General features: G+C 44.1%; 1 protein-coding gene across 1 annotated transcript in view; it reads right to left on the bottom strand.

Moving 5' to 3' along the window:
- The window catches only part of LOC111141361 (chromodomain helicase DNA binding protein 6), a 195,797-nt gene that overhangs the window by 60,291 nt on the left and 110,536 nt on the right, over positions 1-24,970 (bottom strand). Inside the window, exons 14-17 of the mRNA XM_022493841.1 lie at positions 24,638-24,781; positions 20,983-21,238; positions 19,795-20,005; positions 10,498-10,693 (exon numbers count right to left, since the gene is read on the bottom strand). Coding sequence (XP_022349549.1) covers positions 10,498-10,693; positions 19,795-20,005; positions 20,983-21,238; positions 24,638-24,781 — 807 coding nt within the window. The remainder of the gene's footprint in view (positions 1-10,497; positions 10,694-19,794; positions 20,006-20,982; positions 21,239-24,637; positions 24,782-24,970) is intronic.

Genomic DNA, 24,970 nt, shown 5'->3' with positions numbered 1-24,970 from the left:
GGCTATAAAGGACACTGAAATAAATGATAAATCTGAATACGGACTGTGGATTGAAGACCGTTTTCTTATTTCCTGATTCTGAGAACTAAACTGTCGTTAAAAAGAGCATATCCTTGTACTTAGGAAATACACACCAGAGTACTTGGGGGGTCAACTTACTCTCAAATGGTTCAGACCAAAAATGGTGCGTGCACACATCTGTTTAAGTCTACCTAGGTACTCAGAGAGGTAGGGGAGCAAGAGGGCAAAATTATAAAGCAAATGGGGCAAAATATAAAGAGTTTGTGGATCTGGATAAAGGCTATACGGAATCTGCAAACTGAAATTATATCAAAATGAAAATGTCAAAAATATTAAATAAAACATTTGAAATAATTTCTCCCTTGGGGTTACACTGTCCCCTTGATATACAGCTAGATTCAATGGTTTCATTTTGCTTCTGCATTTTAAGGACTGATTCCCCCCCCCACACATTAATTTAACCATAATGAAGGGAGTGGGAAAGAAGAAAACCAAACCAAGTAACTTTGGAAAATGGTATTTTGATTATATACCGCAAGACTAATGACAAACATACAAAAAAACCAACCCACTACTACAGTCCATTATATGCTGGTAAATTTATTTATGTTTCACAGAATATGGGTTAGGAATTCTGCAATGAGTTTATGTTGAACAAATGAGTAAATATACTGTGTTATTATGAGACTGAAACTTCTCATAGTCAGAGAAAGGAGTTATAAAGAAGGAAGAGGGGAAGGCTGGAGTGAATCCTGTGTTGATGGACTGGAATCAGCACCCACTGAGGGTAGACAGATAGGAAGAAGTAAAGATGTGTGGTGTAAGTGTTTGTGTCAAGTACATATACGTGCATATCCTAGCTCTGTCTGCTCAGAGAGTCTAGAAGCTAGCAGCAATGGGCATGCCTAGTAGCCAGATCTTGGTGGCTAAATGCCATTCATTTTGTTTGTTTGTTTGTTTTAAAGATTTATTTATTTATTTGAGAGTGAGCAAGCAAGCAGGGGGAGGGAGATAAGCAGACTCACCACTGAGCAGGACACCCACCCCAACACGGGACTTGATACCAGGACCCTGAGATCATGACCTGGGTCAGACGTTTAGCTGACTGAGCCACCCAGGTGCCCGTAAATGCCATTCTTACATGAAAGGAATCCGTGATTCTTGGAAGAACTGCCAATTTTACGGCTGTGGCAGGAAAAATGCAACAGGAGCCTGAACGTCTTGTGGGGCCAGAAAGGAAGTGCTCAAAAACTGATGAGGGCAGGTCGAAAGGACACAGGAGCCAACCGGAAGGAGCTCCTAATGACCAAGTATGAACAACAAAATAAATGAGAGTAAGAGATTACAAGCCATAAATAAAATGAGTCCATACTGGTATAAGGACATAGAGGGAGAAGGAGCTTGTTCTCTATAGGATTCCAATTAATAAGTGTAAAGGAAATGACAGAAATAGAAAATTACAAGGAGCCAAACCCCACGGTAGTAACTGTTGAAGGCAAAACCACTAATGGATGCTAAAATTAACAGGCAAAAGTATGGTGAGAAACAGGATATTTACAGAGTCTCAAGATATCCCCTCCCAGGATACTAATTAAGTTTCAAAGTAAAAATAAAAGAGTTACTTTACAGTGAAAAAACGTGGCAGATACCACCTTGACCAAGTAATCAAGGTTAACATCACAAGTATTAACCCATATACCCCCGAAATGATGCACTGAGAAGGACATGACATCACTTCTATGATATTCTTGCTGAAAATGCATAACCTTAAATCCGATCATGAGAAAACATTGGGCAGACACAAACTGAAAGACAGCTGGTCAGAACCCTTCAAAAGCGTCAAGGTCATAAAAGATAAGGAAAGACAGGCTCTGTTGCAACTGAAGGAGGCTAAGGAGTCAGGATTTCTAAAGGAAATAGGAGAACGTGCATTGGATCCCTGACCAGGAAAATAACATTTCTAGGAAACCGAAGGAATATGAATATGGTCTATAGATTATTGTGTCAATGTTAATGTTCTGGTTTCAATAAGTAGGCTATGATAACATGAAATGTTAACATTAAGGAAAGCTAGGTGAAGGGTCCTAGAACTCTGCAATATTCTGCAACTTTTTTAAAGTTTAAAATGATTTCAGAATAAAAACTTTTTAACTTTTTTTTTTTTTTTTAATTGTCTCTAATTTTCTGAACGCTCCCAAGTGTGGAGCCCACCACGGGGTCTCAACTCAGGACCCTGAAATCAAGACCTGAGCTGAGACCAAGGGTTGCATGCTTAACTGATTGAACCACCCAGGCACCCCGGACACTAAAGTTTTTAAAAATTAATTTTGTTTTATAATGTTATAAAATATTTAGGGTGCTTCCACAGTCAAATATACAAAAAGGCATGTTTGAAAAAAGTAGCTTTTATCCCTGTCACTTCCATGCTGTTCCCTCACTCCCCCTATAGGTAACAATTTAAAAATAAAGTGTTTTTTTGTTTATCTTTCCTTTGGGAGGCAGGGCAGAAAGAGACAAGACATACACACAGCTTTTTTTAGATAAACGCTAGCATGCTATACATACTTTTTCCACCTTATCTCCCGCCCCACCCAAAAATATACTCAAGAGACTAGACACATTCCTCATTCTTTTATGAAAGTTGAAAATACCATGGCTTAGTCAATCAGTCTTCTATTGCTAGAGAGCTAAGCTGTTGAGCCTTTGGCTATCATAATTAGTTGTCACATCTCTTTTCAGTATCTTTAGTGGCAGCAGATCGATTAGAAGATTTGATGGGAGTGATCAAGGTAATAATACGGCACGTGGGACGTGTAAAGCAGTATTAGTATGTGGCCACAGGCAGGGACACTGATTTTCTTTCTCTGGTTCATCTGATGTTGAAGATAAATTACAAGAGGGAGTTTAAGAAATGTTCTGAGCACAGGTCCGATACAGGAGTGCTGCACACACCACTAACTACCTTCCTGGTATCCACATTCCCTTTATACCTCACTCCCAGAACCCTGATCCTTGCAGAGGGCAGCAGTGTGTCCACCAGAAACCATCTCCAGCCTCCCCGGGATGATGAGGAACACCCTGTATAGTACGATGCAGCAGAAGTCTATGGGGATATCTGGGAAACTTCTCTCCTGAGCAATGTCTCACAAGCTCCTTCCCTATCCTTCCTGCAGTATCCATCTCAGAACATAGGATATAATTCGCATTCCCTGAGGATGCTGGAGCAGAAAGACAGAAGGAATGCAGGGCTCTGATGACACCGTAAAGCCACCTTACCTTGGACTACCCATCTCTAGATTCCTCGTTAATGGAGAAAAACATACCTGTTTTGGGGGGTGGGGGACACTGTCACAAGCAGCTAAATGACACCAGAAGATACATATACGCTCTCTCAAGAGGACTTACCTGAAAGATAAGAGGATGAGTCCTGTCACATTTAAGATACTCATCCTTTCACAGTTAACCCCCAATGGCAGTCCTCACTTCCCTAACCAGAACTCACACACAAAACAACGTGGTAAACGGAGGAACGCTCAGAACCAGGGCAGCAGCTGACATGACGGAGCAAACGCGACCCTCAGCAAAGGTGTCGGCCCCAAGGACAGGGCGGGGAGCACCACAGGAAAATTCTAGAGCTCTCGTGCTCTCCCGAATGATGTGCTGGCTCAGGGTTTGTTCTTTACGATTTAATACATTCGAAGTGAACAAAGACAGGCCTACAAGAAACAAGTAGTGACGTTCAGAAAATTAGAAACAAACAACCAGGCACAGACCCTGGTGACTGCAATGGGAAGAAGTCCGGGGAGCAGCTGAACTGAACAGCAACAGGTTTCAAACCGGTACCAGCCCTCGACTTAGCTGTTGTCGATTCCAAATCCAGAATGTGGCATAACCTTGTATGATCACCTAAAAATTAAAGAGCTCGTACAAAGAACCAAGCATAATGTTGACTCCTCTCCTGACCCTTATCTACTTTTTCAAATCATGACCTACATTTTAAAAGTACGTTTTCTCTAATACTTTATTTACAATGCTACTTAGTCCTCAGTGAACATCTGTCGTCTCAGAGAACACAAAAACAGCAGCCTGAGCCCGACCCCATCTAGTGTGCTGGCATGGCTTTCCAGCCCACCTTCTTTGCCCCAATATTTTATTTCAGGCCCAGCAATTTTACATCTCTCCTGGCACTCTAAAAGTCTGCATCCACTGGCCAACTATTATTGCAAAAGAGGGCCCAGCGGCTCTCCCTGCAGCAGGAATCAGGGTAGGCTGGGTGCTGCCCTCCCTTAACCATCTCTTCTGCAGGCCTGCTTTGGAATAGAAGTTTCTGGCTCCAAATCTGTTCCTTTGGGAAAGGCAGGATCCTCTCTTAAAATGTAAACATTTTTGGGAAATAGCACAGATACGTGCCCTCTCCATTTCTACTGCGTGACTCAGTTTATCACCCAAACTGAAGTCCTGAGCACTGCTGTCTCCCCAGGGCCTGGACTCAGTCTAGGGCTCACTAAAGGGGTCAAAAAGTCAGCCAAGAGCAGGCTGAGCGCAGGAGAGAAGCCGGAGTAGCCTGGGGAAAGGGTGCTTCAGGGCAGCCAAAAAAGTGGGGAGTGAAAAGGAGAGGATGTTGGAAGGAGAGGCAGGACTCATTATCTGCAGCCGGTGGTGCGTCCTCAGTGCCCTCTCCAGCTGCCCCAGGGGCGCCACCTATGCTTATTCCCACCCTTTGTTCCCTTGGTCTGGAACATTCTTCCTTCTGATCTCAGATTTGGATGCTACCCCTCACTTGGGTCTCTGCTCAGATGTCACCTTCTTAAAGAAGGCTTCCTAGACCACACTCTAAGACAGGGCACCGACCGCCACCATTCTCATCCTTTGAGTCTGTTTAACTTCTTCGTAAGGAGGATGGCGATCTGCAACTAGCTCATCTAGTTTTCCTTGTCAGCCCACTGAAATGAAAGCCCCACGAGAGCACTAACCACCGGTCTTGTTCACTGCTGTGTCTCCAGCCCCCTGAATAGCGCCTGGCATGCCCCGGTGTTTGGCAAATACTGAATGCAAAGGCCATGTAACAGAGCATTCACAAATTCCCAACTTTCTTCCAGCAAAGAAAAGCAAAGCCAGTGGAGTCTAGCCCTCTGAGGTCCGGGCCTACATACTGGTAACAGAGTCGGTGCCGGCAACGCGCAGCCATGGAGGAAGAGGCTGAGGAGACCACCAAGTTTCCCTTCTTAGAGCAGTGCGTCAGGCCCCTGGGAACGGACCGTGGAAGGGGCTCTGGCTCCTCAGGGGGGATTCCCTCTCCCTTCCCAAATGCTGTGGACAGGCAGCTGTCGCACTCCCCTGGGGGGCTGTGCCCTCTGCCAGCAGCTCTGCTCCCATGCCTTCTGAACCCTCCTTCCAGGGACCTCATCAACAGGAGGGACAGGGAACCATACGGCCCTACCATGGTGACCCTGAGCCCTGTCCGGCCCTCTGGAACTCTGGCCCAAAAGACCAAAAAGTTCCCAGAGGAGCATCTGAGGTGTCAGAGGGCCATAAGAAAGCAAGGTGTTGGTGGCCTCTGTGAGGGGACGCGTGGTACCCTACTACTCCCACAAGGCCAGTCTCTGCCCTCACAGCTAGCAATACTGCTGGCTTCCTGCAAACCAGAAGAAAAGAAAGCCGCTTTTTCTACAGTCAATACCCTTTACTATTTCTTAACCTTGGTGCTCCGCGAAACCTGACATACCAGAACTGGCTCACAGCCGTGTCTCCTGAACGATGGTGAGAAAGGGCGAACTTACCCTCTTGATTGTCTTATACGCACTGAAGCTAACACAGACACATTCAAGGTCTGAGGGAAGACGTGGCATTTACCGACTACCTCCAGGGAAGATGTGCCTGTCAAAGGGACCTTGAGTTGGTTCACCTCTGAGATGGGTGCGGTCCTTCGGTGCCCCCTGATTCTCTCTTTATCCCTGAGTAGTGCCTGGTTCCTATCCTAGATCCTAATGAACTTCACTGTTCTGGAAGGGGGGACAGGGATCTGTGGGAGGGAAGTGCTGCCAGGCTCACAGAGCAGAAGTCCTAGGTCCCCATCTTCGTGCTTCCAGAGGGAGTGTCTGCTCTCAACCCTCCTTCTCCCTGTCCGTCTTCCAAATGGAGGAGATGGACTGATCAGTGAAACCGAAGTGAGCGCCTGTAGACTCGCCCCTTCCCCTCCTCTCTTGAGGCGTACAGATGCGCTTCTATCAGCGGCAGCCCTGATCAGTGGCGGCCTCTGTCTGCAGACGGCTGCCAGCAGCTCTCTGTGGGTCGGGTCAGCCTTGGGGTGAGGGGGGGGCGGCCTCTGTCTGCAGACGGCCACCAGCAGCTCACTGTGGGTCCAGTCAACCTTGGGGGGGGGTGTGTAAGTACAGGAGTCTGAGCGAGCCTCATTCTGGCTACAGGTCAAGCTGTGTCATCTAATCCACCTTCACAGTTGATTAGAGCTGATCTTTTTTTTTTTTTCTTAAGGATTTTATTTATTTATTTATTTTAGCGAGAAAGGGAGTCAGGGAAAGATCTCAAGCAGACTCTGCACTGACTGTGGAGCCCAACAGATCTCACGACCCTCAGATCATGACCGGAGTCAAAATCGAGAGTCGGACACTCAACTGACTGAGCCACCCAGGTGCCCCTACAGATCATCCTCTGATCCCCTGTTGTACTTCTGTGTCTATTTCTTAAATGGCTCAGATCTGGGCATGGAAGAGGGACAGAATTTACTGGAGTCCTCAGGCTCTAACGAGACCAAAGTAAAGAGCATAAGACACCTGATGTCATTTGTTTTACGAAGACCTAGATTAAAAAAAAAAAAAATCTTAGTGATTCCTAAGCCTAATTCTATCCTCAAAGCACAGAAAATCCCAGCCATATGATCAGAAGAAAACGATGAATTTGGACTGACATTTCAAAAAACAAAGGACAGCTGCCTCTAAGCTACAAAACTTTTACATAAAAATGACAATAGTGTTTAACAGTAACAATAGTGAAAAAGCACCAGAAGAGGTTTAACAGTGCTGTCTGACTTTCAGCTGAGTTCTCAGAGAAAGGAGCTATGTTCTCCAGCCATGGAAGCTTGTTTGTCTGCAGACCTGCCTCTGGGACTCAGGCCTACTTAGCTGAGCCCAGCCTCCCCTAATCAGATTGGCTTTACTTTGAAGGCCCTGAGAGGGTCTGTCTTCAATCAGTCAAGCTAGCTAGTCAAGCTAGCTTCCCAGCACTGGCACTGCTTGCCCATGCGGGCCTCCCTGGGGATATCCACGGACTGTACCAGATCTTTCCAGGCTGTCTGAGACCAGAGTGAACACTCACGTCTTCTACCATCTGAACTGAGGCCTCTGGAGCTTTGCTGAAATCCCACTAGGGTAGGGAGTAAGACCCTGTTCTAATGAGATTCTTTTTCCTGGGGCCCTGATATTTACATCAGGCAGAACACACCTCAATCCACACACAGATAAATGCTCTGTGCCAAGGCCACCTTCCAAAAGAAATACAATCATCTATCAGAGCAAGAATTGTGGTTCTTTAATAACCATAGAGAATACAGATGACTGAAAACTTTCACTTGTTTTACAGAAAATATTAGATTTTGTATATACGTGTGAACAACTACGTGTAAGTAAACATGATGTAACTAAAGAAGGATAGTACCAGGCAACAGTCCGGTTAGGTTTTCTATTAGGGTTAGGAATGCATTTCGCTCATGTTCACAGCTGAACTTAGCTGAAGTGCTGGGGACCACACGATGGTCTCACGGTCCCAGTGTCCAGACTCTCTCCCCCACATCGTATTTACGGCACACGGCATGAGATATGTGGCTGGAGAGCATGCGCACTGAATGTGCACGGTTCTGGGGACAGCCTCCAGCCCTCACGCTCCTCCCCAGGCCAAACAAGTACACGACCTTGCTCCATCTCTGTGGGTGACTCAGAAACACACTGTCCTTTCTCTATCATGTCCTCTTCACAGCCCACCAATCCCACTCCCCATTAACACTGCACTGATCTGACTTCCTCGCCCTAACATTACTCTTCCCAATTCTTTCATTTCTACCCAGTCTGGCTGACATTTCAAAAAAAAAAAAAAAGGACAGTTCCCTCTAAGCCACAGAACTTTTACATAAAAACAACAATAACAATAGAGCAAAAGACAGGAAATCTAGAAGACTCAGTGGACAGTCTGGGGGCCCACGAGTTGAGGAATTTTCACTCCAGCTTGGACCCGGGACTGCCACTGCCACCCTCACTCATTTACCTTCTGCCACATTCCTGGTTCAAGTTCCCACCCTGCATGGCCCAGGGTGCTGGTGGTCTTTGTTTCTGCACCAAAGCTGAGCATTACGGCAAGTTCAGAAACTGACTCAGCAGACTAAAAGCCTCACACAGCCAATTTCCGTCTGACTTTGCTGCTATTCCTTTTATTCATCTCGGGCCAGCTCCCCAGCAGTGGACATTAAAAACAGCTTTTGCAAAGCTTCTTCCTTCTCCCCAGACCCCGATTCCGGAGAGCCCCACCCACCCTCTCTGGCTGCTGTGCATACAGAGCAATCACCTCAGATGACTTCACCTTCCCCACCAGGCTCCACCACTCTCATCCTTGCCAGATCCATCTCTTGGCATGGGCACCTATTCGCAACTGGTCATGTCCAGGATTTCACCAGCTGAAGCGTGGTGATCCCCAAGTCCTTGTCGTGACCATGACCTGCCTCCAAATGCCAGGTACATGCTTCCGATTTCCATCCTGGAAATTCCTCCAGGCATGCCTTGCCATCATGGGCTCAAACTGGCTACCTAATTTCGGCTTCTCATCCCATCATTCTCCCAGGTACCAAGGCTCATAGTCAGGGGAGCATGGCAAAGGAGCACAGAGCTTCACAGGTTTGGCAAGGACTTAAGGGAGCATCTGCCATAGTAAATATTTTAGATGTTGCGGGCTATGGTCTCTTGTGATAGTCAACTCTGCCACTGTAACAGGACAGGGCACATGTTTGGGTGTGGCTATATTCCAACAAAACTACTTCAAACCGGCTTGCCAACAGGTGATAGCTTCCCACCACCTGGTCAATAACACTATCCTAATTAGGTTCTTGCTAGTTACCTAATCAAATATTATTTTTTGCTTATTTTTAAGCCAGTGTTAAGTATATTATGCTTTTAAAAAGTGGTTATTATATCTAGCAACTCACCTTTGACCCAAATATCCCTTCACCAGTAGAGAGGCCTGACAGGGAACTAGTCGTGTCCACTGATTTTCTCTGAAGCTGGACACTGAACACAGTGCCGCACAGTTTGTTTTACAAATGATTTTTACCCCTTGAATTTTAGCCAACTGTCACCAATTTAATAATTTAATCCCTGCCATTTTTTCAACTAGTAGACTACTAGACAAAATCTTATTTGGAAACTCATTAAATGAAAAAGGCAAAGCAGAACGACTGTGTGAAGTGGCGGGCCAGGCAGCAGCTCAAACGCCTCCAGCTGAGCTCCTCTGCTTGGCTTGCCGTCCCTCACAGGGTCCCCTGGGGGGGAATCTCCTTCAGGTTTGTGACACAGCAGTCTCTAAACGTCTTTCATCAACCCCCTGTATCATGGAAAAGGTTTTGAGCTACCCACCCCCTCCCCACTACACACACATAATCCTAGTATTGGCAAATATCCCACATTACAATATACACTTAGGGTGAGTTCATCATTCATGAAAACGATGTCAATCTAGAAATGGTATTCTTGACAAGTCAGAATCTTTCTGGCTGACACAGTGTCCAATGTGGCCAGAATGCCATTGTTTTCACTGTGAAGCTGGGTAGACGGAGGACTCTGACCCAGAGAACTGCTAGCTCTGTCATTTTCTTGCTTGTTTATGCTTATTTCTAAAACTGTATTAACTCTAATCTTTACAATAATCTTAAAGCCACCAATTATTTAATTTGGTTAAAACTAAAAAACATGTCAGCAAATTCTCTCGATCGGGCACACATAAACTCTAGCATGCAGCACTGAGTGGAGAGCAAATGGAGGAGGGAGGGTGCCTGTCATTCGGGCCATGCAATGGAATTTTGGGTTATCTGTCTCCTTTTCTATACATGACATGTGACCATCTAAGAAACCAACCAGTGAAAATGCCTGAATCACTCTGTATTATCGAGAATTAGAGAACTAGTTAGGCTTAATATTTTTCTTTATGTCGGATAATAAAAATAAACAGTAGTTCTATTTTATATTTGGAGGCTATCACTGTGAAAAACTATTTGGCTTAAAGCAAAATGAAAGAACCACTCCCTGATTAGTGGGAAAGGTCAACATCGACTTTCATTCAGTTGACCCCTGCCGAGGCCCTAAGCCTGCCGTCCTGTTGACAGCACAGTGCGAGGGCAGACGCTCTACAGCAAGCCGGCCCGTCAGGATGTTCTCAGACACAGGGGCAGCTAAGGCAAACAGCAATCATCCTAGTGGTTACCTGCAAGTCATTTTGTGGGTTCCAGTCTGAATCAAATATGATGCAGGTATCAGCGGCTGTGAGATTGATGCCCAGGCCTCCCGCTCTGGTGCACAGAAGAAAGACAAAGCGGTCTGAGTCTGGCTTACAGAACCGGTCGATGGCTGCCTGGCGCAGGTTTCCCCGTACTCGCCCATCAATTCGCTCATAGGTGTATCTGAGGGGACCCAAATGAACGAAAGCCCAGGTGTTAATCATACTTCAATGGAGAGCAGCAAACAACTCAGGAAGCTGTTGACCCACGGCCTTACATCCCTCACTTCTCAATTTGGACCAACTGACAGCGGTCTGTGAGGAATCCCTCCCGTCCGTACGGGCAGCAGGGCAGGCGCCTAAGACTGCACTGTAAAACGTGCCCCACCCCCCAAAGACAAGCAAACAAAAAACCAAACCAAACCAAAAATAACAGCCACGAACCCACAGCATGAGCAACTTAATCTCCAGTATTTCCCAGTTATTACTTGTACTGAATCTAATCATAAGACCAGGAAAAGCAAGTAAGAGCCTCAAACATCTACTTTACGTACTGCTCTTAAACAAGGACTCGAAGTTCAAGTCAGTGTGTAGCTGCTCTGGGGTGCCGTGAAAATCGTAGGCAGACTGTACCCACAGGCAGGCCTTGTGCACCTCGGCTGGTCATTTCTGGCCCATCAGTTCTCCCGGGCAGCACACTGCCATGTGCAGAAACCACAGGAAGGTTTCTGAGCTGTGTTGGGGGCAGGGGGACAACAACTGAGGACTTTTTAGAGGGAAATAAAATGGGGAAATGAAGCAGACTATCATTAAGAAGGCACATACCTGTGTGAAAACAAGGGGAAAAGCATGATGGGGGGAGAGGGTAAAATGAAGGAGAATAAAATTGCTATGGGAACGTGTTTACTATCTGTTCATTCAACTGAAGTACACAGACGGTATCTTTATCAAGGAATCATGTGATTAATACAGAATTGAAACAGAGTAGCAATGTGGACAGCTGCTGACATCGTATTTTCTTATTTACCCTAACGATGAATAAATTCACAAGGGGATGTTAGCCTCGGCCCAATCTGACCACCAAGCAGGAACTGGTTGGTAAAGCAGAACTAAAAGGAACATTGTGAGTAAAGGACCAAGTCGTCCTGGACCCAACGGCAGTCAAGAACATGGATCCTGACAAAAACCTTATCAGTAGCCCACAGTTTGGGAAATCAGATTCCTAAGACTTCAGATAAATAACTGGTAAGAGAATAAGGACAGACACTCTAAAGGGTAGATGACTCTGATGCGAATGGCTCTAGAAAACAGAGTGTGGCAATATAATTCTGACTTCCTTGAGAAAAAGGAAAATCCACGTAAAGAAACCATCCAAGGAAATAACATGGAGAGAAACAAGACCAACTCAGGCTCAAAAGGGACACATACAAAGCCAAGAACCAAGTCTGAAAACACGGTCTTTTATAAAGCCATAGTGCATCAACACCTGGAATTACAGGTGTAGATTTCCCCTTTTTCTTCTTTTTTTTAATGCAATAAGCTGAAGCATAATAATGTGGGACTACAGTAGCACGTAAACCAGGAGGCAGTGACTTAGAAAGGAGACTAGAATGAGCTTGTGTCATGAGACAAGACCGAAGGGCTGTATGTCTGGATTCCATAAAACCAGAAGAGCAGTTAGAGACAATGGTCATTATCATTACCAAGAGCCACAGCAGTAACATCAGCAGCAAGCTCTTCGGCGTCAAGCTCTGTGCCAGGCACTGTGAGACACGCTTGATATGCACCATCCATTTCCACCTCATGACGACTCTATGGGCTGGTTTTATTGTTATCCCCACTGTACATTCGAGGAAACCTCAAAACCAAAAACAAAAGCCCCACAAGCAAACTAACTTGCCCAGCCACCAAGCAGGTGAGTGAGTTAAACTGAGACCCATCTGACTCCGAGTCCACATTCTTAGCCAGTCTGCTGTACGGTCTTCATACTGTACCCTACACTTCAATGTAGGAGGATGGAAAGACTCCCCTAAAAACTTAAGAGAAAACTAAAGATAAACAAGAGACATCGGTAAATTTAGGAAGCTGTCAGTCTAGTGGAAGCTGGAAGAAACTATAGGCACTGACACGGTTTTGGTAAGCCAGTACACTGAGATCTGTACTGGGCACTCAGGAGTTTGGGCACGTGGGTGACGGCATGGAAGCAGCACAGGATTTGGAGTCAGGGGACAAGGCTGAGATTCCATTAAACAGGAGCTGCCACCACCCCCACCATCACACGTGCGAACAATGAATGCTAAAGGCGCAGAGGACCCAGCAGCCATCACACAGGAGCTGGATGCCCATGGCTCGAGGGAGGCAGGGCATCAGCACAGCTTTAGGGAGGAGGAGAAATCAATGAATAGTGATGCTAGAGCTCAACCCAGGGAAAAAGTTCCCATACAATTAGAGGGTTTTGCCAGCTATGATACAACACCAGTTTTAGAAACTGCAGAATGACTGAAGCATTAATTCTCATTTCTATTACTTGTTCAGTTTTGAGGGAGTGCTCTCAAAGAACACAAAACTAAACATCCATCCATTATGTGAGTTCTTTTAAACTGTTCCTCACCCCCCTCCTTTCTGAGCCAAATCCCTTGGCTATGCCCTCACCCCGGTATGAGAATATGGCATGAAATTAAACGGGAACAAAACCAAACCGACAGCTGGAGAGGCAACGAGGCTTGAGAACAAAGAAAATCTTGAGGGCTAGTAAGTCTGAATGAAGAAATCAGACATCAAAAAATTCTCCACACCACACATCAGTGCGGCAATTAACCCTCTGCGCCAACTACATTTTGAACAAAGTCCCTGGGAGTTTATGTGGCTCATCAAACTGTAATTCTCAGTCACTGTCAAATTTCAACAAGAAGCAGGTGGCAGTCTGGAAAACCTGTGTGCTTTGTTTTGGGGAGGGAGGCGGTGACGCGCTTTTGGCACAACAGGAAATGCTGACCTCAGAAGGCCTGAAGGGAAATGAAAGCTTTTTCATCTCTCAGCAATAACTAGCTGGGAAACATAAAGAATTAAACAAATAAAATCCCACTTACAACAGCCAGACACAGACAGAATACTTAGGATTAGGCTCAGAGTGAGAACTATGCTGGACTCAGAACATGACTCTAGGTACCATGCTGCCTTGCTCACCGTGTCCCTAACGCCTACAAGGTTCTAGGCCCAAGCAGTTACTTCCTAAGAATTTACTGAGGCAACAGTGTATGTAAAAGACCTGAATATGTACAGTGAATATCAAGTTCTTCAGTCTGGCAAAGATGTCAGTCCTGTCCTCCTAAATGTGAAAAAGCCCATCAAAATCCCAACAGATGGATATATGTATGTATAAATACAAATATGCATATGTGTGTACACACACGTATTTTTTTCTGTAGTCAGGGACTACAGTTAGGGAGAGATTAAAAAAGACTAATTCTGAAGTTTATCCTCAATAATATAAGAGCAAAGGAATAGAAATACTGATCAAAAGAAGACAAAGGTTAAACACACACCAACATAGATAATAAGTATATTTTATGGACAGTGTTTTATATGAATGGAGGAAAAGATGTACTATTTAATAAAAAATCAGACACATTTGCAAATAAATTAGATCCCCATTATATACCACGTACCAAAATTGCAGAAAGATTACAGACTGAAATGTAAAATAAAAGGCAATCAAAGAAATCCAGTTAAAGATTCTCAGGTGAGAAAAACTTATTAATTCAAGGGATGCTTCGGTAGCTTGGTTGGTTAAGCAACTGACTTGATCTCAGGGTCGTGAGTTCAAGCCCCGTGTTGGGCTCCATGCCAGTCATGGAGACTACTTAAAAATTTAAAAAAAGAAAGAAAGAACTTAATTCAATACTGCAGAATATCCAAAAGGATCAGGCATTGGAGGTACCAGGTAATCCTGAAAATGGGGATGCAAAGAGTCTGAAACAGAGGAACTGGCTGAAGGTCAAGTACCAGCCTATAGATTCCTCCACTCCAGCTTCGAAGAGGGTAGAAACAGAAGACCTGTACTGCGCTCTACCCCATGAGATACCAATCACAGCTATTTCTCTCCAGCGCTTCCCCACAATCAGCTCCCAGTACAAACAAGTTCCCATCCTCCATGCAGAAGAGAGGGAGAGACGCCCTGACATACAGACACGGAGGTCCAGCTAAACGGACAGTGTTCATGCACAGGATGGAAGCCTCTGACCCGAGTCACGGGGGCTCTGCTTCGGGGATGGAGTGGGCAGGTCCCCACACGCCAGCCCTCTAGCAAGTAACAACCACAAAAGGACAAAATACAAAAAAACAAAAACCAAAAAAGCCATGAATGAAGAGAAAAACCAATTTGAGGGCACTGGAGAGTTGAGGCAAGAAGGCTGATTTTGGGGAGGACCAGACCCGTGCAGTTCCAGCCAGAGGGGACGCCACTGTCACGGCCGCAGAGGTGCAGGGCAGCTGCCCTTCAGGTAAACAGCTGCTGTCTTTTGGACCAGACGCACCAGAGGAAGGAGTCTGGGGTAACCAGGACTGCCAGTGGGGAGAAAGGATCTACAGAAAGCAGAGACACGGACACGGTACACCCCAAACTCTGGCTCTAGACTCTACCGAAGACTGGCTGACATCTCCCACTCGCACATGACTGAAGGCTGCCTCAGCTCAGGCCAGAGCTGCTGCTGACCAGACACCGACAGGAAGAGCACGCAGAGTCTCACCTAGTTAACTGCCTCCAAATAAAACTCACCCTCTTTGCAGCAGCAGAACAGAATCCTGAACGTCCACAACAAAATATTCACAATGTTCTGGGGAAACCCCAAAATTATGCAATGAAATTGTGTAAAGAAACAGGAGAAATGTGACCCATTATTGAGGAAAAAGACAATCAACAGGGGTCACATCTAAAATGTTATAATTAAAGCAGCTACTACAATTACGCTCAGTGAAGGAATGCATGTAATAAAGAAAAGACAGGACATCACAGCAAAGGAACACGAAGGTAAGAAACACGTAGAAAGCTTAGAACTAGAATACAAGCTTTAAAATACGGAAAGCACTGAAGGGGTATAGTAATAAGCAGGGCAGACATGACTTGAGAAGAGAGTCAGAGTGCCGGAAGACAGAAAAAACAGACTGAGACAAATAGGAAAACAGAGCTTATGGAAAGTGGAACAATATGAGAAGGTCAAACATACAGGTGATTGGAGGCTCACAAAGAAATAAAAGAATGGGGCAAAAGGGAAAAAGAACCTGAAGGAATACCGAGCAAGCCCTTCAGAGCTGGATGAATCATAAACATGTACAAATTTAAGCAGCTCACTGAAATCTGCACAGGGTGGAGGCCACACATCGCAGTCAAACTGATTTAAGATAAAATCATAATAAAACAACATATTACGTAGGAGAAAGAGGGACATAAATGCTGGTAGACCTTCTTGTCAGAAACCGTGGGGCCAGAACACAGTGGAGTAACATTTAAAAGGGCTGAAAGGAGAAAAAACGCAAACCTAGAGTTCTACCGTGAAGGGGACACAAACAAACAAAAAGAAAAAAAAAAATCTGACTTGGAGAATACAGACACTGTAGGAAGATTAAAAAAAAAAAAACCCAACCAAACAACCCTCTATAATGGTATCTCAGAAAGGCAGACAATGCATCTGTGAAACAACCAGTTAAATGCTACGAAAATTGAAAATTTAGAGAAGAAATGTTCTAGGAAATTGAAAATATAATTACATAATGAAAACTTAGGGGTTAAAGGGGGAGGACAGAGTACAAGAAAGAATTCTACCAGAGGTGTAGCAAAACATAGTGAGATGGAAAGGAAAGAGAATCAGGTGACTGCTCCAGAAGGTCTGACATATAAACAACAGGAGATCCACAAAGAGAAAACAGAACAAAAAGTTTTTAAATGGAACATAAAATACAAATTCCCAGAACTGAAGGAACTCAGATTTCAGATGAGAAAGACCTGCTCAGTATCGAGTTCAATGGATCCCATACAAAGGACAGTTCAGTGTAGAATTCCACAGCACTGGGAAAAAGAGGAAAAATCAAAGCTTCTGAACAGAAAAACATGTCACATGTACAGACCATGAAGCACAAGGGCATTGAACTTCTAAGCAGCAACCATGGAAGCTAGAAGACAGTGGGCCAAACCCTTTAAATTCTGTGGGGAAATTATTCCTAGCCTAGACTCCCAAACCCAGCCAAACTGTTACTCAAGGAGAGCGGCCTGAAAACATTCCAGGGACTGTCCACGTTCCCTTATCATCTACCCTTCCTCAGAAGCTCCCTGAAGCCATCCATGGAATCTACCACGGAGATTTCATTCAAGTGGGAAGGGAAGACACCTGCCAGTGTGATGAAGGCAGGGAGAGGTGGCAGCATGTACGAGGAGGGGAAAGCACGTAGCAGGAGAGGGGCCGTATGGGAGGGGCGGCCCTCAGCAGACACAGCGGACATGCCGGACCATGACAAGAGGAGACCGAGAAAACCAGGGTATGTTTGGGAGCTGAAATTGTAATAAGGAAATAGAAAAAGAAAACCAGGCAATCAAATAAAAAGATAATTTTTAGTTTAAAAGAATAGAAAAAAAATCATAAATAGCACACTAGATGGCTGGGCTGTCGCTCAGTATTTGCCCAAGTCATGAGGCAGTGATGAGGGGCAAGGAGAGAAGACCCGTGCTCACCTTCCACACTGGGAACAGGTAATACCTAAAACTAAAAATCATCAAGAAATTACAACTGCTAACATTATTTAGGTATGGCTACAAATACTCAAAGAAACAGCATAAAAAGAATTTAAAGTAAGAGTTTCTGGGGCTGGGAGGGAAGGGTGCTATCCAGAAAGGTGCTTTCTCAAAAGTCTAACAAAACAGTTTGGCTCTTTAAAATATGTGCATGTATAACTTTGCTGGAAATAAAAACTAAATTAAAAAGAGAAAAGTAACGATGATATTAAGGCCAGAAGAACACTGCTGGATGCAGCTAGGGTGAAGAAACCACACAAAAAAAGTGTAAAGAAAATACTTAGGAATATTTATATGAGTGTGTGGTTCAGGGATAGGCGAAGCCTTTTTAAGTCTATTAGTTTACGCATTGAACTTTAAATTTAAGCATAAATAAGCATTTAAGTTAATTTAAAGCTGTTGTAAGAATGCGAGTTCTGACTATTACAAAACTTGAAACTTCTAAAAAAAAAGATAAACAAAACCTATACCCATAAACAAAAAGTCAAAAACAGCACTGGGGACGTATTTATGCTATATTCTTAAGTAAACAAGTTATTCTTATACTAAAAAGGCAAAGAGCAACAGAAAATGGAGGAAAAGCATGAAGAAGCAGTTCACGCACACAAAACTGTAAACAGCTAATATATATGGAAAATATTTACTTTTATTATTACTCAGAAATACAACTTAAAACAAGAGACCATAATTTTGGCTCATTGGATGAGCTAAGATTAAGTGGCAAAAACATGACTGATCAGAGTATGGGGAGGGGAAAGCACTGCTGAAAGGCATAAAAGCAGCAATATATTTCTAGAGGCTGTTTTGGAAGTATGTATCAAGTGCTTTTAAAACTGTACATCAGAATTTATCTTAAGGAAATAACTGGGAACATTCACAATGACCCTGAAGGGATAACCACAGAGTTCCTTAAAATCCTGAAAAACTGGGAACAATCTATGAGACGGAGAATCATCAAAATTATGTTGTAGAAAATGAGTTAAAAAAAATCATGATATATTAAATAAAAAGGTGAACTACAAGGTAGAATGTAGAATATAAACTAATGGACAACAAAACTACATGCTTGTTTGCACAAAATGAAAAAGACACCCCACACTCCCGAGTATGGGTGGGAGCCTGGAGACAGTGGTGAGGTTATATACGCCTGTACTTTCAAGAGACATTTAATACTTAAAATATCTGAAAACAAAATAAGCAATAGATGATAAGGACAAATAGGATAAATAGGAGCTAAACTGAGATTTATACTTAGTAGAAGTCTGTTAATTGCACTGTAGCTCATTTGGGGGGGTTCTTTAAAAAAACAAACAGCGAACTAGTAGTTTTATATATTTTGAAGGGTAAGATGATGTATTTATAAGAAGCAAGTGTTCTGGCAATGTGGGTTTCTAATTTATAGGGAATTTATAAAATATGAAACTGCTTTAACTAGTTTTGATTTACTCATTATACCTTCCTCAAAGAAAAAAAAATGATGTAAGTCTCAAGAATTCTCTACCCAAAGACCTTCACTATAGAACTCTGAGAAAGTCTTTTATTGTCTAATTTGGTTTTGGAAATTTATTTACGTAACACTGAATATCAGCATATCCCATAATTGAACGTCACTTCTTTCAATACTCCTTCTATAAATTACATGTTACAGTAGCAGACAGAATTTTCAAGGATCAGAGTATTTAAGACAACTGTGATTTGCTGTGATTATTTTATGAAACCAAAGCTTTCCTTTAAACTTAGCAATGCCTAAACTAACAGTTCCTATGACCTTGAAAAGTCTTTCGCCATTGCATAAATTCTTAAAAATCCCTTTATCATCTTGGGATCATTGATGGATCCCAGCGACTGGAAACATAAGGCCCACTGTGTAAAGTAACAAACGTAGCGCCCACACAGAATCCCAACAGCCCATATAATATAACACCACACACTTTCCACCTGCGTGAGTGATGGAATTTATAGGAGTATGAACAAGAACACAGATCAGAATGCCATAGCTAGTGTATCATTAACCTTGGAGGGTTTGCTGACAAGGGACATAAAGTATTCCCAATTCTCTTTTTGTGAACTATCAGCTTGCACTTTTTTAGCAACTTGATACAGTGATGCTTTCCAGGATGTATTTCTCTCATCATTATTAAGGGGAAAAAAAAAAGGAAAAAAAAAAAGCAAATGCATCGTTTTCTTAACCTTCTTTTCTCTAATGCTTTTGAATTCTGTTTCTTACAACTAAAGAAAATACAAATAAACATGGAGAATCTCCTTTTTAAGCAAAGCAAGGGCTCCACATGATAGCCCGTGAAATGCACTTTAGGCAGTTAAAATTGGGCCTATTTGGTAACAAATTTAACTCTGAGTTTTAGTCCATCCTCAGGAGATTACTTTTCTCCATGTTTGAATGTTTAGTTGTTGTTACAGCATAGTTTTTAGATGAATCAAAAAGGTACCCAAAAGAGAACTGCCCGCAGCATCTGATGCATGGCTTTGAGACAAGCACTCACCTTCGCTGGATGAGATAATCTTCCAGGATGTCGAGACAGCGCACCATCTGGGAGAAGATGAGGACTTTGTGACCACCTGCGATCAGCTTAGGGAGCAGTTTATCAATCAGCACCAGCTTCCCTGCTGCTTGGATCATGGCTTGTAGCTGAAAGTCAGGGGCATCAGGGCTGTGGGTTTTTCGGAAATCTTCCAGAATTTTCTCCTCTGCCCCTGAAAAGGAATGCAACAAAACTATTCCTTGAACAAACTCTGAGGGTAAAAGTCGCTCTCTGCTTTACAGATCCTGACAAAAGAATCAAAGTGAATTGCTAGACCCAGACCAACAGTCCGGCGAGGCGACACAGCGTGTGCACCTGGTCCGAGCCTCAGCAGAGGGCTCCGAGGTGGGAGTGGGGTCATCGTGCAGAGAACACAAGTGCTCTGCCTTCCTGGGAAACCTCACCAAGTAGAGGAAGAACTGGAGATACCAAGCTGACTCATTCAGTAAAGAAACCTCCACAGAAAGGCAACAAAAAGACATACTGTTGACATCATAAAATCTAGCTATTAGAGAATCCAAGCCCCATTCTGAGTTAAAATTTTATCAGAAAGATTTATCATCAAAAAAGCTTCTGACGGGGCACCTGGGTGGCTCAGTGGGTTAAGCCTCTGCCTTCGGCTCAGGTCATGATCCCAGGGTCCTGGGATCAAGCCCCGCATCGGGCTCTCTGCTCGGTGGGGAGCCTGCTTCCCCCTCTCTCTCTGCCTCTCTGCCTACTTGTGATCTGTCAAATAAATAAATAAAATCTTAAAAAAAAAAAGCTTCTGCCATGTTCTCTGGTTACTATAGTTAACTGTTAATTTACCTGTGGATTGCATCACGATCATTTATTCAGCTAAGTAATACAACTCCCTGCCCCGAAGGGCACGGTGTGGGCCAGGCTGCAGGTCAACAAAGGGCAGCAGACTGGTGAGTGCCGTCCATCTTCTGACGGCAGAGAGCTGGTCGAGAGCTGAGCTCCGCGCACTCACTACGAGATAGCTTACCCAGATCCGCCAACCTCTGACACTTCATACGTCATAAGAAGGCGAGCATCTGCACAGCCTCACATTTAATGAACTCAAGATGCAGGCAGGACTGGTGGTTATCATGGGCTTTTGGCCGAGGTCATGGCAGGCTTGAGCGGCCCCCTGCTTCCCGGACTCACCGTTGATCAGGTAAGGATGGTTGCAGCACTTTCTCAGCTCCATCATGGTGTTGATGAGATTGGGCATGTTGTGCTGATTTGCCCCCTTGGTCAGGAAGGAAAAGTTCTTCTCCAAGATGGCGCGGTAGTATTTTTTTTGGATGTTGGTCAGCTCTACTTCAATGATCGTCTCTTGTTTGGGAGCAAGGTTCTTTTCCACATCATCTTTCAGCCGCCGAAGCATCATGGGTTTTAGGATAGACTGCAGTTTCTTCACCTGTCCGGGGAAACGAGAGCTGTTCACCTACCCATACCTGATTTTAATGACTGGTTACCGGGGTAGTCCAACCTTCACTACACTCTCCTAAGCAGCTAATCACAGTGCTATGGTGGTAGACTGAATAAAAGATCACGACTAACCCCCGAACACGGGGAGTTTGTAATGAGACCTCGAGGAAAGAAGGGGTCTGGTTTTAATTCCCGACTAGTCACTGAGGACCCAGGTGGCAACCTTACAAGAGATAAAGGGAGACAGATATAAAAGACAGTACCTACTCTCTAGGAGGGAGAAAACAAATCCCTCTCGCTCTATCATGTATGCACGAAGCAGCAACTGACCTGAGGAAAACTGTAGCTGTGTGAGGAGGGACAAGTGACACACTGCAAAGGGGAGACTTAGATACTGAGAGAACAAACTAAAAAGCAGAGGCAATCTGGGGTAGGCGAAATGTGTGAAGGCGAAATGTGTGGGGTAGGCTCAAAAGGGGTGAAAACTTTCAGTTATAAAATAAGTCAGTCCCGGGAATGTAATTCAGAACATACGGACTACAGTAAATAATACTGTATATCTGAAAGCTGCTAAGAGAGGAGATCTTAAAAGTTCTCATCACCAAAGAAAAAAAACTATCTGTGGGTGTGACCGATATTTAACTACACTTAGTATAGTGATCATTTCATAACATGTACATATACTGAATCATTATCACACACACGTGAAACTAAAGTTATATGTCAATCATATCTCAGGTTAAGAAAAAAAAAGTAGAGGCAATCTGGAGGCAGACCCCTCCTCCAGCTTTTAAGTTAAGGGCAACAAACATGTTTGGAGTAGCAGCATGTAGAGAGTTAATGCTGTAAGACGATGTCTCCCATGCCATCATGCAAGCTGTCGAATCAGGGGCACTTTGAGCTGACAGCAGTCTTTGCTATGATTTGTCTGTTCTTCTCCTAACAGCCCGGACCTGGACAGCAGATCTCCACTTACCTGACTGCACTGGCAAGGTGACCTGCTCCCTGTCCCAAGAAGACAACGACAGAGAAGGGATTCAAAAATCAAGGCACCTGACTTAACCCTGAGCTTTAAGATGGTATCAATAAGATTAATCTTGGTGGGGGGCGCCTGGGTGGCTCAGTGGGTTAAGCTGCTGCCTTCGGCTCAGGTCATGGTCCAGGTGTCCTGGGATTGAGCCCCGTGTCAGGCTCCCTACTCAGTGGGGAGCCTGCTTCTCCCTCTCCCTCTGCCCCTCCCCCTTGCTCATGCTTTTTCTCTTGCTGGCTCTCTTTCAAATAAATAAAATCTTTGAAAAACATGTTTTAAAAGGGGGTACATTCTGCATAAATAAGCTGTGTGGTGTCAATGCTTCCTGGAAAGCATTTAAGTCACTTCCTGTGACTTATAGATGGTGATTTAGTAGAGTTATCAGAGCAGATTTTAAACACTGACGAATATGCTTTGCTTTGGAAGCTGGTGCCTTCTGGGACTTCTATTTCCTGTGATTTAAAATACAGACATTTTATGCCATTTTTGTGGTTTTTTCCTAAGTAACCCCAATCTGAAATTTAACCTATTCATGGAACCTTGGTTTCACCAACCATGGTACTTAGGAATCTACCCCCAAGTGGATCAGGAATTACTGTGTAAGATCCCAAAGAGAAAAGACACGACTCGATAATTTTAAAGATACGGACAAATGCCAATCTGCCACATGCTGGGTTCAGCTTTGCCCTTCACTTGGTTCCTACCTTGAATCATTTAGAGTATACTACATGCCAGACACTGTGCTGGTCAATACAACAAACACAACTTTGGAGAAGAGGTGGGCCTTGTCCTCAAGGAGGTCATTGTCTAGGAAGAAGAAAAAATGCATACCACAGAATAAGTGCAATGGGAGAAGAGGACACCTTGCAAATGGTCCAAAAATGGAGAGAGGGTTGGGAGCTGGCTTTTGAAAGATCAAGAGATACTGCAAACATACAGAAGTGAAATGAAGATTGATTACTCACTGCTCTGAAAGTCTGACTTGCCACAGAAGTACAAACAGACAGACTTGAACCACAGAGTGTACTCCTGACATCTGTTAGTGAAATCCCCAAACCTTCTTAGTCCCCCAAGTCTCTGCCCCAACCCACTCTCACACCATTGCTAGCTTAATTCAGCGGAACTAATTATGTCATTCCTGCAATCAAAGCCTTGCGTTGCTTCCCTAAGACCTCCCAAATTCTTTAAACCATTTTCCAAGGCCTTCTCACAATATAACTCTCTCCCTCTCTAGCCTCATACTTCACAATTCATCGACCCTGTTTCCAGCTCAACCAGATGATTCCCTATAACTGAATAAATTCCATAGCTGATTATGCCAGGTGTTTTTTATTTCTTTGCAAAGCAGTCATCATCCTTTCTCTCCACAACTGAAAATGTACATTCAAAGTCCATTTCCAAACTGTTCTCTTTCCATGAAGGCTTTCCTGATTCCCAAACAGAGTTGACCTTCTCTCTTCTAATTCTATTACTTGTCCTTCTTATGGCATTTAAACTTGTCTGGCTTACTTCCGTAATTTCTAGTCAAGATTTCTACCCAACACAGATAGACACTTATTAATGTTGGCTGTTCTGAATTAAATTATAGTCCAATAAGCTTAGATTTAAGACTAGATCTTTGAAAACTGAGGAAATCTGGGTGATTTATTTGGACAAAACTAGACTTACCAACTAGTATATGACTGCCTTCTTTTACTTACTACCTCTGTAGTTTGTCATACTCAAGAAGATGAGCCTGGGATGGGACGCCTGGGTGGCTCAGTTAGTTAAGTGGCTGCCTTCGGCTCAGGTCACGATCCCAGCATCCTGGGATCGAGTTCCACATCGGGCTCCATGCTCGGCAGGGAGCCTGCTTCTCCCTCTGCCTCTGCCTGCTACTCTGCCTGCCCGTGCTCTCTCTCTCTCAATCTCTGACAAAAAAATGGGTAAAATCTTTAAAAAAAAAAAAAAAAAAAAAAAAGAAAAGAAAAGAAAAGAAAAAGAAAAAAGATGAGCCTGGGAATGTGTTGCAGATTATGCAGGAGGAAGGATAAAGGATGAAGAAAGCCGGGGAAGGCACCACGCTCCTGAGTTCAGGGCAGAACAAAATCACTGACCTCACACGTGAAATCAATGAAGGCAAGAGGCCTGATGGGCTAACACAGGCTATTTTGGATGTCAATTCATTATACCTCCAGAGTAACAGGAATGCCTAATAATCAGTTTGCCCTCCTCAACATAAACAAATAAAGGAGGTAATGCTCATTTTAGCAGGGATGTGAGAACTTGCTAATGCCTGTCCCCGCAATGATCTGTTCTAGCCTTAGTGGTGAAGGTAACCGTCACACTGTCTCCTCAGTCTTTCAGGCTGCTATTTACCTGTTCCTCTGTTTTCAGATCTCCAAATTCCTCCAAGAAAGCAGTCTCTGAAGGAAACTGGGATGGCTCCAGAAAATTCAGCAAGCTGAAGAGCTCCTCCACAGAGTTCTGCAAGGGTGTCCCAGTGAGCAGCACTTTGTGTTCCTGCACAAATCGACAGCACACGGCAACAGTGTTGGGGCCGGCACGCGAGTATGCTTTTGAAGTTGGGGCATTCTGGGCTCACTTTGGGGCAATTCGGTTTTGCTTTTATGAAAAGACAGGACGCCACCGTTCCAGGGCAGGTACGGTGAGTTAACAGATCAATCTTCCTTTCACATCACTGATTCCAGC

The sequence above is a fragment of the Enhydra lutris genome, unplaced genomic scaffold (genome assembly GCF_002288905.1).
Source record: "Enhydra lutris kenyoni isolate GAN:26980312 unplaced genomic scaffold, ASM228890v2 scaffoldscaffold6, whole genome shotgun sequence".
NCBI classification, from domain to species: domain Eukaryota; kingdom Metazoa; phylum Chordata; class Mammalia; order Carnivora; family Mustelidae; genus Enhydra; species Enhydra lutris.
Note: the sequence above shows the minus strand (reverse complement) of the source record. Positions and strands in the feature narration are given on the sequence as shown.